The 14,058-nt window shown below is 35.4% G+C and overlaps 1 protein-coding gene across 9 annotated transcripts in view; it reads right to left on the bottom strand.

Annotated features, from left to right (window-relative positions):
- XRN1 (5'-3' exoribonuclease 1) overlaps window positions 1–14,058 on the bottom strand; it is a 39,095-nt gene that overhangs the window by 14,890 nt on the left and 10,147 nt on the right. For 8 of the 9 annotated variants that reach the window (XR_005629010.1, XR_005629011.1, XR_005629012.1 and 5 more), the window contains 20 exons: window positions 13,341–13,446; window positions 12,591–12,680; window positions 12,277–12,433; window positions 11,855–11,974; window positions 11,012–11,175; window positions 10,382–10,385; window positions 10,108–10,230; window positions 9,917–10,015; window positions 8,730–8,833; window positions 8,098–8,229; window positions 6,594–6,756; window positions 6,334–6,447; window positions 5,756–5,854; window positions 5,488–5,603; window positions 4,481–4,627; window positions 4,088–4,177; window positions 3,002–3,137; window positions 2,226–2,282; window positions 1,415–1,547; window positions 263–332 (listed from right to left, as the gene is read on the bottom strand). Coding sequence is in view for 6 of the 9 variants with exons in the window: in XM_039722263.1 (XP_039578197.1) it covers window positions 263–332; window positions 1,415–1,547; window positions 2,226–2,282; window positions 3,002–3,137; window positions 4,088–4,177; window positions 4,481–4,627; window positions 5,488–5,603; window positions 5,756–5,854; window positions 6,334–6,447; window positions 6,594–6,756; window positions 8,098–8,229; window positions 8,730–8,833; window positions 9,917–10,015; window positions 10,108–10,230; window positions 10,382–10,385; window positions 11,012–11,175; window positions 11,855–11,974; window positions 12,277–12,433; window positions 12,591–12,680; window positions 13,341–13,446 (2,224 nt within the window). In the remaining 3 variants the exon portion in view is untranslated. Of the gene's footprint in view, window positions 1–262; window positions 333–1,414; window positions 1,548–2,225; window positions 2,283–3,001; window positions 3,138–4,087; window positions 4,178–4,480; window positions 4,628–5,487; window positions 5,604–5,755; window positions 5,855–6,333; window positions 6,448–6,593; window positions 6,757–7,887; window positions 8,026–8,097; window positions 8,230–8,729; window positions 8,834–9,916; window positions 10,016–10,107; window positions 10,231–10,381; window positions 10,386–11,011; window positions 11,176–11,854; window positions 11,975–12,276; window positions 12,434–12,590; window positions 12,681–13,340; window positions 13,447–14,058 lie in introns of those variants that run through there. The other variant, XM_039722267.1, reaches the window with a different exon arrangement.

Here is a 14,058-nt window from a genome sequence, read left to right as displayed (position 1 = left end):
CAAAAAAGCCCAAAGAGCATTTCCACAATATAACATGCTTCACAAACCTCTCTTATGTTGGGCAGGTCATGGTCATGACTGTTCAGAATGTGAACAGATACTCAAAGAGAATCAAGAGACAAAAGTAATAAAAACTGACCAACACTGCCAAGAAATAAAGTTTCAAGAAGAGGCATTAAAAATACTCAACCAAACCAAAGCCAACAATTCCATGCCAACTATGCCAATAGCATGAATTGACTCTGAACTCTGTCACACAAACCTTATAGTGAGGCCTCCAAGGAATTCTTCATCAAACAAAACTTCAAAGAGCACATCTGTTTCTCTAGTAGCTATAGAAAACAAAGTACAACATCATCTTTAACAGTTACGTCCATCTATATTATGTAAATATCTATCTATACTACTTATACAATAAATAATGAAAAGACCAAAAATTAACATCAGACCCCCAAATAATTCCTGAGTAATTTCATTAACAGGAATTTGGAAATGCTTCTAAAGGTCTCACATATATCTGCCCTTTAAGATACAGTTTCAACAGTAATGCACCATGCATTACACCTTACCCATGTGCATTTACAGAACTGCAGTTTATAGCACAATGTCACATTTGTCAGAAACTGGCAAAAAGAGATGCAAGCCACTTCTACATTCAGGCAGTCAGAAACTAACAGCTTCTTGCATAATGATAGACTAATACACCTTCAAAATTATAGTAGTATTTAAGAATTATGGAGAAAAGAGTATTTTTTTTTAAACTGCACTCTAATCTAGTCTGAGATTCTGTTAGATGCAAACTGAATGAGAAAGCAGCTACTGAAATGGCAGGTAAGAAAACCATTTGTAATACTTGATCTCAAACTGCCACACTCTGTGGCCCTCAAATCCTTCTTATTGAAATAGATTTATGGTTAATCTTCTTGTCAAACAAGGTATAAATCTATGCCAATTAATGGAAATGGAATATTACAGAATAAAAATACAAATTAAAACTGTTTAAGACAAATCATACTTGATAAAGTTTTATGTTCAATGTAAGTATTAAGGCTAATACTTGGTTTTATGTCTACTCCACTTAACTTTGCCCATTTTCCCATAACTTCATTTTGCTCCTTTTCTGATCTGCCCTCTTCATATTAAGAAGAAATGAAGAGTAATTTCTAATTCAAATAGGAAGGACCATTGGGTAAGTAATTTCTTTTTCAAATAACAGTTGTGTAACACATGCAATTAAAACAGAAGGTAGGTTTTATTCAAAACAGTAAATATGTTATTAACAGGCTATGAAGCATATGCAACTTGAACAAGAAATACGTGCATTCACAACCATAACATAAAACACTATCCTGAATCCTGCTTTCTTATTACTAGCTGAGCTGTTATGTAGTTATAATCATAAAGAAAATATTACCTCCTTTAATTCCAATGATGGTGCCTCGTAGACCAACAGGAACAGAAAAGTTCTCTCTGACATTGACTACACGGTCAAACAGCCTGTACTCCGCATCTCGATCTGGAACAACCCCTTTCTGCTGCTCTAATGGCTAACAATAACCAACAGACTGTGTTAATGTATGCAAAACAATAAGAATTACAATAAAAATGCATTTATAACAATATCTGAGACACACTACAAAGTAAACTTTCTGGGGAAATAAAAAACATAGGAAACCCCCCCCAAAACCGCACCAAAGAATAAAAACCTTTTCTCTCCAGGTTCAAAGCAAACTTTCTTTTTTTCCCCTTACAGCTCTCACTACTGCTTCTGCCTGAACATGTGTTGTACACTAGCTGACAAGGAGGATCAATTCAGACAGAACTAAAATATTAGATGTAACCTGCCTGTATCAGTAACATGGGCAAGTGGAGCAATCAGTCTTATGTGAAGAAGTGAATAAAAAGTAAAACATGGGAAAAGAGACAGCAGAAAGCACATTTTATTTTGCCTTCAATATAGAGCCAGTAAGAACTGCAGAGGCATAAAGGGCACAAGGCAGAAAAAAACCTGAAAGGCTGTGCCCAACATGACAGAGTTTGCAGTTACAAGAAATTCTCTCTCCTTGTAGAAACAGACTGCTGTTTCCAAAATTATTTTCTAAAAGGCATAACCAAACATTTCCTTTCATCAATGCTGTCATAAAATTCTATTTTCCTAAAGTTGGCAAGCTTAGGTAAAATAAATATAATCTTAAACTGCCCCCCAATCCATTCACATCACTTACTCTGTACAGCAAATGGGGTTTCACAGTTACTCGCACCTTCTTGTTGCTCTTCCTTTGCTAAAGGAAAGGAACAGAAAGTCTTTACAAACCAGTGTGGGAACAAGCACTGGAATATATAAAACAAAATTCCTGAAAAGATCATGTAGAATTCTTTAGTTTCTTTTAGATAATGGTATAGAGCTTTAATGAAGTCTTTAGAGCAAGTCTAGTTTTTAAAACATGTTGGATTTCATATCAATCTGTTAGTTGTCTAATTCCAGATTTCACTCCAATTTTCTAATATGTCCTTGCAAGTTATTTCAAAAAATATCAGCCCATTATTTCATATGGCTTTGTCCCTACTTTTACTTTAGCAATTTCCATGGCCACTTTTTTCATCTTTTGGTCTGCAGAAAATAACTTTCTAATTTTGTGCAGACCAAAGAGAAACTGCAAGGGAAGAACAGCTGGGATTTCAAATAAAAAGAGCACCTTACTATTTTTCAACATATACTGATAAGTGTTCCTTTACAAAACCACCAAAAGGCACAGCTCAGAGTATGTCCCACTACTGATAAATCACGCCTAAAAGAGTGAATTTTTAAAATAGATTAATAATGAGCTCTTCTGAATTTCTGGGAAAATATTACACATCCAGATTTTACATTATATTCTGTGTCCTTTTTCTTTGGAATGGCAAGTAATCTTCAATTGTCTTATTTAAATTCAAGAACTTCAGAAATAACGAGCATTGCTTTTTGGTTCACCCCTGCTCACAACGACACCAAGCTGTGTACCTTGCATTTCTCTACTTCTTCTTCAATTTTCTCAACAATGGCTGCATCCAAAATTTGCAAGTCACAAGATGAACGAGACAAAGCAGACACAGGATGTGCTTTTAACCAGGCAACAATTTCTTGCACTTTCTCAGCTCTGAATAAAAAATGGCATGAATGGAAGCTTTTAGCCGCATAAACCAGGGATTTTACCATGTTCCCTAATTTAATCAGTCAAGTATTATCATACAGGCACTCTGATTGTATATATTCATAAAGTGATGGAATCTAAAGGATCTGTATGAGTTAAGAAGAGTCAGAATTATACAGTACTGTTTCAAAACGATAAAGTTTTGTTTAATAAAAAAAAAACCAAATCTAAATTAATTGAAAGTATTCAGCAAATTAAGTTTGCATCCAACCAACAAACTGTGTCTAAATGTGATTACTGGTTCTGTGACCAGGTGTTTCTCACAACACAGGAAGAAAGAACTTAACAGGGGAAGACTCTCTGGTAAAATGGAGAAAAAAATCTGAGATTCTTCTATGAGAGGAGTCCCACACTGGTGTATCACAAGGTAAGAGTTCTGTAGATTTACTGACTGAAGCCCATGGATTGGGTTCATTGTCTAAGAACTTAAGCTTTTGCAACTTACCATTTTGTGTCTGGAACCAAGGTTGCTATTTTTCTCCCATGTAAATGTGTATTAAAAATGTGCAAAATGCTTCAAACTCTGTAGGATTTATTTTTCAAATTCTAAGTGATTTCAGACAATTACCACAATTATTGCTTATTTAAAAAATATTTATGACTAGTCATAGCTATGCTTACTGTAGGCTATTTTAAAAGCAAGAAATTAGGAAATAGCCACTGAAAATTATATTTTTCATTTACTGGACTTGACATTGAAGTCTAGCAGAAACTTGCACTCCAGACTGAAAAATACAGCATTCAAATAATGTTTTCAGCCATCACTGAACAATCAGGCTGCTGGAGGAACAGTGAGGTTTCAGTTACACAGCAGCCACTGCACCACCATTACCAATTTCACAACTGTCAGTCTTTATTCTCATTATTGTAGAGAAGAGATAAGGACCATAGCTTACCCATTCTCATCCTCTCCAGGCCAAATGTCATCTTCGTAGCAGATATCTTCCTGGCTGTTCTTGGCTACATAATTAAATAGTTCAGGCACCCTAAAAACCCCCAATATATGGAAGATAACTTTAGTTTCACATCAGCACAGACCACAAAATAGCCCCATCAAAATCAAGTCTGTTGAGCTTCAAAAGTTGTGAAGCCCAGATGGGTTATTTTTTACTTAATTTAGTATCATACTGCTAATTTTCCAAAGGCAAGCTGCTAACACAATGACTCTGTCTCAAAATAGAACACTGGAATAAACTCATTGTTCTTAGAAGAGCTGTGACCAGAGGACAAATCCCAACAATTGATACAAAGGTGGCTAATTTGGGTGAAGCTCATATCCAATAATTTACCTCTCTAAATACTCAGCAAGTAGTTGTTCTACTGCAGAAGAATACATCCATTCATTTCCAACTTTCTTAGTATAGCCAGGAACTTCTTCATTTTTCTTATTGAACTTCAGGTTCAGCCCCACATTTGCTTTGTGATCACCATGGGGACTGGAAGTAAGAAAAAGTTCATTAACTTACAATATGTGCGTGTGTTTACGTACATTAAAAAAACCTCATAAGCATACATTCATGGCCTTAAACCACAGAAAAAGTAAATTCATTGTATTGTTTACTTGTTAACACTGTGTCAGCTGTAAATGTCACAGACCAAGAGCTGTGCTATGCTAGCTGTCCACCTGTGTGCTTATACCTCATTGCAAAGGAGGGTAGGAAATATTTTGTATTTCTTCCTTAATTGAGACCTAATCAACCACAATCAACCTGGCATTTCCCAAGATGCAGAAGGATGTCCTTGAACAATCCATCAGGAAGAAATGTACACATCAGATCACAAGAAGATGATCAGGCATCTATCAGCCACATCTTTAGAGAGGAACCACAGTTTTGACATTCACAGGTCTACATTAATTACCTCCCCTCTGTATTTTAAGAAGTCTTAACTAGTTCTGAGAGAAGCTACAAGTAAAATTAATCTCCCTTTATAGTAGCAATAATAAATACAATGAAATTAGATCCTGATTCCACTCTTTTATTCTCAGTATGGCAAAGTCACTTTAAACTCCTAATTCCATTTTGCAAATAGCTAACCAGGAAAGTAAATTTAATGTCAGTCTACAATATGAAAGCAAATACAACTGTCCAGTAAATAAAAATTTAAAACATGCTTCTGATAGAAAAAAAGTACTGCATATCAACTTAGTTTACAGCAAATATACCTTAAAGAAAGCTTCAAATCACAAGAGTGTACACTTGATAAAAAAAAGGCACTTAAACACAGCAAAAATTCCGTAGAATTATAGCAGAATTTAAAAGCTTCTCTGCAGTCAAAATTTATGAAAAGAACTTACTTCTTCTTTGATCCTCTTCCAATAAAGATACTCCCTGTAAATCTGGAGACAAGATATCCACTTACTCCAAGACGGCTGGCCAAAATATATGCAGGATTGTATTTCACAGAATATTTCTTTAAAACAAACAAACAAAACACATTGGCAATGTCTAAAGGATTTTTTATACAAATGGTAAATGAATTATATGGAAACATCCCTGAAAGACATTTACCATTACTATTTGATACACTGTTTAAGCTTTTACTAGAAAAGCAGAAGCACTCACATGCTGGTTCTGTATTAAAGTATCAAGCTGGGGTTCACATGGAATATTAAAAACCACCCGGATTCTGCCTTCTGGGATCACATCATGTGAATCGTGAACCTTGGAGAGAAACACAATAGGTTACAGGTGCTACAAAAGTGCTGTTTAAAAACAGCAGTCTTTGCATAACACACCTCATGTTCTACTTTATCAGTAATTTTGCTGCAGTAGGCACAGGGATGCTTTGGGATTCATCACTTTGCCTCGACTTGTATCTTGCTTCCTTATAGAGCCAATCAGTCAGCATTAAACTAAAGGATTTCATGAGTGAAAATAACACAAGTGGGAACTTATGCATTATCCCAAAGAACTAATAAAAATAATCCTGCATTCAAGTTCTGCTTTTTCCTCTTACATAAGCAAGAAGAACAGGGAAAACACAAGATCCCTCTCTTTCTCAGACTAAACCACCAGGGAATCCTAGACTAAAAACTTCAGCTAGCAAATGGCCACTACTGTCACACAACATCTTAGATTATTTTACATTTACAAAAAGAAAAAAATCTACAGGGAAAAATTATGAAATTACTGGAACTAACTTCTCCCATGCAGCCATAGTAAGGAGATCCCAGCATGAAGGCTGTACTTCCAGGAGGAAACAAATCATCCAAAGTTTTGATGCTTGAAAAACGAGAGTCAAAGGCTTTGATATCCTACATGAAAGAGACAACAGTGGTAATCTTAAATATCATTCAGTTCCAGGAGAATAATTACAAAGTTTACATAAACAGACACTCAGTTTAAAACATAGTCTGAGTCTGAGATAACTCAGAGAAGATACTGAACTTGTATATTTTACCTTGACAACTGTCTGGTAAACAAAAGGAAGAACTTGTTTAGACCACTGCTTCTCCAAATAAACTTCTCCATTTTGGTTTAGTTGATATCTATTACCAGTGAGTAACTGAGCATATACAACTACTGATGTTTCATGGATAATTATTCCTTTCCTTCTCTGGTACCTGAACACAAAGCAGAACATTTAGTGTGATTACAACAAACAGAACTAAACCAAGAGGGTAGAATTAATTTCTTGAAGTAAAATTAAATAAAATAAAAAACCTTCTTTAAAAGAGGATTCTAATAGTTTTCTTCTTATTTTACAAAAGATTCCCAGAATAAATGGCTTAACCAGCTGTTTACCTGCTGTTGCACAGCCATCACTACAGAGCTCAGAGTACTAATTTAAGCACATTTAATCTTTACAGTGGAAAGGTTAGGGGTAATTAAATCAGTTGACTCAAATGACAGATAATGAAATGCCAAACTGGTGCCAGATTGATTTTTGCCTTTTTGCTTTTATATATTCTCTATAATCTTTACATATCCATTTGTAGCTCTCTAGGCTATGACAGTATTCATAGCTGGCATTTTACCTACTCTGTTAGACAGAAAGACAAAATAAATTCCTTGGCAGCTCCAAGCTGGAGGTCCAAGGTTAGATTCTCTGGGAAGCCAAGGTTGAAACCAGCTCTCCAAGACACGTTTTCATAAACAAAGTTTAGTTCCTGTCTAGGGGGGGCGGGGGAGGAATTCAGAAAGGGTTGAACTGAGGGGGAATTACCTCATCACTATAGGACACGTTTTCATAAACAAAGTTTAGTTCCTGTCTAAGGGGGGGTGGGGGGGGGAGGAATTCAGAAAGGGTTGAACCGAGTGGGAATTACCTCATCACTATATCTCTAATTGGGGATTGTTGGCAGTTATGCTAATTGGCTAAACACATAAAAATTGTGTGCTTTATGTTCCAGGTGCATCTTCAGGTGCCTTCCCTCTAGCATGCTGTGCACTTAAGGATCTTCAGAAAGGCAACCACTTTTATCACATAACTGCCTCTGGCTCATGACTTTAGGATCAGCAAAAGGCATCAAAACTACTGTAACTCATTTATAGTCTACTGAGCACCCACACTCTAGAAGAGCAAGAGCTGTACTCAAATTTAACAAAGCTAAGCTATTTGAGTTGCAAGTTGATTCCGTACTACTTCATTCTACATACTTTCTACAACTGAAGATTGCAAACACCAGGACAGAAAACTGAGAGGGAGAATAAGTACTGAAAATAATTTATTTTAGAGTTCTTTTGTAACAGCATCTAACTTTAGTTACCTCAGAACAGACTCCATATACTCTGAAATTTCAACATAAGCTCTTTTATGTTGTTTTAAATTTATGCAGACTTGATTAACCTTTATCATCAAGTATGCAGCAGCTCTTCTGTGCTACTTAGGTCTGTAATACAGGAACAAAACACAGCCAAGACATAAAATGCAAAGCCACACTTTAATTCTTGAAGTTACTTACTGCTCTGAAATGCCTTGAACTTCTTTTACCCACATGCTTTGCTCCTTGTCTCCAACATAAGCCACTTTAGTTGGGGGTACTGCATTTCCCATGTAAAGCTTCTGTGTGCCATGTGGTTCTTCCAAATAAAACCTTAAGAATATTATGACAGATAGGAAATTTAACCAAATAAGATTAACCTTGACATAACCAATTGTAAGCAAATCTGAAAACAGTTAGAAATGACTTGTTAAGGATGTGGAAGACTTGCAACATTGTTTTCTCTATCCCTTCCACAACGGGCCACACAGCATATTTTTAATAAAAAATACTAGTACATGTGCTATTCATAAAGGAGGATTGTATAGAAATGTTCACAGTGTGGATTTCTGTGCATGCTTTTTTCCCTCAAAACTAAGAAGGAGCTCTCCCAAGCTTCTACATCTATAACAAACAGTGAAAGACTAGACTGCTACAGAGGCAACCAAACCTCAGAACAATGTTAAACATTCTTCACCAAGCAGCTTTGTTACATCTGGACTAATTGGTTGTTAGTTTTACAATAAAATCAAAATTTCAACGCAGCCCAAGGAACTTAACTTGAAAAAAAACCCAATAAGACAACAAAGAACTACATATCAGGTAACTCTTACTTAGTTTCTCCATCTGACACTGCAACAACTCTGGCTTCTTCAAGGTGGGGCCAGTTAACAAAAACTCGCTTTCCAAGTATCGAACTGGCAACATTTTCTACCATCTGAAAAAAAGCCCAGAAGTATTATTACTAATTGTTTAACATGCTAAAAGATTTTTGTTACAGTATTTGCAAGCTGTTTTTGCAATAAAAACTACAGTAGTTTAATAATAGATTTTCTTGCAGAATAAAAAAATTAATTTTATCTTACTAAAATATATTTGATACAGATTACATTAAAAATGTGGCTTTTTACATGTTGCATGTGTTACTTGGAAGACCTGGGATAATTTGTATGTCTCATATAGGTTTGCTAAGCACTTCTTCTGTTAAATCACTTAGAACTATTTGTGTCTCTGGGACACAATAAACAAAATTATCATTTGAGATTACTGAAGTATTTTGTATGATATATTTTACATATATATAACATTGAAAGAAAGGAACAACTTTTATGTCCACAACTTGCTAGCATCTGGAAATTCAGTCTCACATGTTCTTTTGTTCCAACGAGTCTCTGCTATATTTTAATATATTAATTTGGCTTATTTGATTTTTCTTGCCATAGATCTTCAATACGTACTCTCCTTATCCCTCTACTGTAAAATCACATCATATTGTTTTCCTCCTCTCTCCCTTATTTTATTTATTCCTGAAATTTTTTCTGTTCTGCACACGTCATTTGATACTTTGACTCTTCTCTCTAATTTCTCTATCAAACACCCTCGTTAGAGTGGAAGGTGTTAAGTCTGCTTTGTTGATTAAAAGGAAACACTTTTTCTTTTTAAGTGGTCATCCCTTCAGTTAGACAAAAGACAAACACCACTGGTCTGGAGACTTTTCCTCTGCATTTATACCATTCATTAGCCACCAGATCCTTACCCAAGAACATCTAAATACTACCACAGAGAAAGGCCAGAAACTCAACTAAGGACTCTGATCCTTCCTGTTGTGAAGTCTGGAAAATGATAAATGATTTTAGCCAATACCCAAAATTCTACATTGTTTCCCCACAAATTTAGCATTTAATCACCTCAAATCTGACCATTTAACAAATTCAGACTTCTTAACAAGTCTTTTGTCCAGCTGTGGGGTTTGTTTTTTTTCTGTGCGGTTGTGGTCTTTTGTTAGGAGCTGAATGCTTACCTGGTCTTTTGAGTTCTCATCAACTATGATTTCCAACATCATGTTTTCTCCATGGCTGCTTTGCTGAAACACCTGTACACCACTTTTTTTAAGATAGAACTGGGTAAAAACAAAACAGCACATAAAACTTAAGCTCTTACATAGTCATCTACTACATACAATTGAAATGTTGGAAGAGAAAAATCTTTTACCTTATGTTTAATGTGCTTTAAAGTAGGAAATCCACAAAAATACAATGCACTCTTGTTGATTTTAGTTATCTTATTCTGGGTTATTTCTACATGCCAAGCATTCAAAGGTATTGTTTTATACCTAAAAAAGAAGTGGCACAACATTTGCTCATGCAGATTGACCTTCACCTCTAGAAAAAATCATTACTCATTCACTCATTAATTGCCAAACCCTTTGCTTTTCAGTAACTAATTTATGTCGCTTGGAATATATAGAAAGAACTATAAAAACCCCCGTGCTATTGCTCCAGAGAGACTATTCATTAGGAAAAAGAAAAAACTTCAGGATATATGCCAAACTCACTCTTAAATAATTGTAATTACTGAATTCTAACTAACAATGGTTCCATACAGTATCATTCATCTTCACAACTGTCCATTCTTTACCAACTGTAATCCAGGAACAGGCATTCCTCCTCTACTCTGCTTTGACTACTCCTATGTTTCCATTTAATCTTCAGTTTGTGTGAAATAAATCTAGCTACTGCCAGTGAGAAGAACATGGAAAACAAATTTGTGTTTAATTCCCTGCACTGGATTCAAATGCTTACATTTAAAAAAAACCACTCTGGAATTAGCATGCCAGTAAATGATCACTATTTATCAGATATTTGTACCAGTTTTCATCCTCTGTCATACAAAGTTTAGTTACTCTCTGGATTGTTCTTGACAACTTAGCACTGGTGCATCTGTTTAGCAAAGTAACATCTGAAGGAACAAATACCTTTACTGTGCCATCCAGAGCAGGCAACATCTAATTCAGTATTTTTCATTTCTCAGTTTACACATTGTCATAGGCAAGGTTTGGTTAAAGTGTTAGTAAAAATCCTCCAACCACTTTTAGCCTGCTCTAAAGCAGTTATGCTGACATCGTTCTATGGCAGGGAATTTCTCTGGCCATGGTGACAAATACTGGAACTCAGCATCTTTGTCATACCAGTACATCAAGCAAGCACTGTGAGTGTTTCTTTTTTTCTCCTCTTCTTTTAGGCCCTTATTACAGGATTCCATGGCCTGCAGCAGTCGTTTCTAAATTTTAGAGGAATTAGCACATGTGAAACTGGCAACAAAAATTAGCACGGAAAAAACTACACTGGGAAAGTAACCCAAGAAATCCAGATACCCAAATGTGCTCAGTGTCCAGCTGCACTCACGCTTTCTCCTGGCCCTGATAAAAATACTCTCTGTACAATTACTATGGAATGGCTTTGGAGAATAATCACTTTTCTGCAAGCCTATTTCCAAAGGGTAGCCTTGTCTAACACTGTTGTCCTATATGCAAAAGCAAAGTACTGTTTTATTGCTCTCAATTAATGCTTCCCTATTACTTGTGTTCATGTGAAGGGTTTACCGAAAAAATACTTTCTTCTTTTTCAAGTGTTTATTTTATTTTTCCTATAGATGTTCTCTATTTTTATATGTACATAGAACAGAATATTTTTCTCAAAGAAACGGACTGAAAATATTTGAATAGCATTAATTTAAAAACATTAACAATACCAAGTCCACAGCCATTACTTAGGACTTCTGCCACCTAAAACTAACTTTGCCTGTGGTAACTTAACCTAGACTTACTCCCCAAGCAGCAAACATGTATATTTTTTTCTGTGGTGTTAATTTAAACTTCCACTTAATTGCATGTCTAACTGCTGATAAATTAAGAAATTCAGAAGTTTGGTAATGCAGCTTTTATGCTGAAAGAACTTACCTCATCAATAAATGGGATTAATACTACAGCTTCCCATTCCTGCTGTTTACCATTTAGGTCAGTTTTAAAATCAGGTGGATAATATTCTATAATAGGAGAGTCTTGACTCGTCATCAAATGCTAGGAAAATACAGTAGAGATGATAAAGATGATATCAAATCAAAAGCAATTCAGTGCTATACAGGAATGAAACATTTAATCGTCCTAGCTGGAAATTGCTTAGCAAATGTAAAATTTTGTATTTATTACTAACTTTACAATGCACATATAGTAACAACTAGAATATTTAACCATACATCTAAAATGTAGAGATAGAATTTAATTAACAAGACATGCAAAACCACCCAGAATAGAGTAAAATAAAATAAAGCAGACAATGAGTAAGCAGTAGATAGATAATGCAATTTAATTCTATAGCTTACCTGGTAACATTTAGGTAGCAGATCTTTGCTAGCTGCTGGAAGTACAGCAAGAAGCTGTTCAAATGGCATAAAAGGTTTTCCAAGTTCAAACTTGATTTTGAGTTCACTGATGTTGTGAATATCTGACAGGTAAGGTGCATAATCATAAGGGTAATACCTGCAGGTTAAAAAAAATCCCTTAAGTGACATGACTTAATTAGAGCACAGCAGTGTTCACAGATAGAACCAAACCAAACTACATTAAATGTTCCCACCACACAACATGAAATACCACTCTATCTTTCAGCAGTCTCCCATTTAATGTTTTTTCTTACCAACTCCATGATTGAACTCCATGGTAGTAATAATGCAAAATCCATTGTATTGCCTGGACATAACATTCAGCTTGATCAGCTAAGAAGGCACTTAAAAGAAAAAGGAAAGATACTTATTAGTTTTCTCATTTTCACTGGTATATAAAGAGTACTTAGCACCCTGTCCATAGGGATGAAGATAAAACATTTCAGGAACCTAATAATACCATGATTTTCTAGATTCCTTTCCCCTCTGGTCCTCAAATACTTATTACAGAAAACTTAATTTGCAGCTCTTGTTGCATTAGGGAAAATCATCACCACTGCAGTACTCTGCCATGTGTTCTCTGCTTTTCACATGGGATGAATATTCTGTCTTTTACTAGAATCACAAAACGTTGAGGGCTGGAAGGGACCTTTCAGATCATCTTGTTCCAACCCCCTGCCATGGGCAGGGACACCTTCCATAGACCAGACTGCTCAAAGCGCTATCCCAGTCCTGGCCTCAAACACTTTCAGAGATGGGACATCCACAACTCCTCTAGGCAAGCAACCTGCTCCAGTGCCTTGCCACCCTCACAGTAAAGAATTTCTTCCTTATTATGTAAAGTAAACCTACCCCCTTTCAGTCTGAAGCCACTATACCTTGTCCTGTCACTATGCACACTTGAAAAACATCTCTAATGCATATATACAAATGTATGCCTTGAGTACATATCTACAAAGCCTTGTCTTCAGCATTTAGGAATAAAAACAGAAGAATATACTTACTCAGACACTACTTCTACACCCATTTTAGTCATGTAGTAAGTTCTTTTGTATTGCCTAAACTCAGTTTCAAACAGATCATCATCTTCTGGTTCATCTTCCAATGTGGCTGGAAAACCAGTCATGAAAAAAAAAGATTAACATTCACTTCTCTACTACAATATGGTCTGAAAATATTAACTTCTGACATAATGTCTTCATTTTACTCCTCAATTCAAAGCTATAGGTACTCACACGTTCCTTGCACTGAAAGTAACAAGAAACAATCAAACAAAATCTTTACCCAGAGAAATTCTGGAATTTTTAAGACAGGCAGCCCATTTTTTAGCCCAATCACAAGAAAAGAGAAGATAATATAAGCCGTTAAAAAGTCTGAGAAAATATTAAAATTAATTTTAAAATTTATGTTTAGCAACATCATCTAATATCACATAGTAACATTCATACATTTTCTAAAATTAATTTCAAAACATGAGCAAGAAACATTTCCTACAAGTAGAATGAGTTTAAAACCAACCACAACCACAAATCCTAAAGCTATACAAAAATCTATTCCCATGTTCTCCCATCTAAGAAAATACCTATGGATACAATTATCAAAACCATAATACTGTTGAAGATTTGTTCATTAATTCCTTTAACTCATCATGGAAATACGGGGAAGGGAAAAAGAACCTCTAAAGCTTTAGCCCCACTCTCTCTCACTAGAGCAGTTCCACTT

The sequence above is a fragment of the Passer montanus genome, unplaced genomic scaffold (genome assembly GCF_014805655.1).
Source record: "Passer montanus isolate IOZ18808 unplaced genomic scaffold, ASM1480565v1 scaffold48, whole genome shotgun sequence".
Classification (NCBI taxonomy): Eukaryota; Metazoa; Chordata; class Aves; order Passeriformes; family Passeridae; genus Passer; species Passer montanus.
This window is presented reverse-complemented; position numbering and strand designations above follow the sequence as displayed.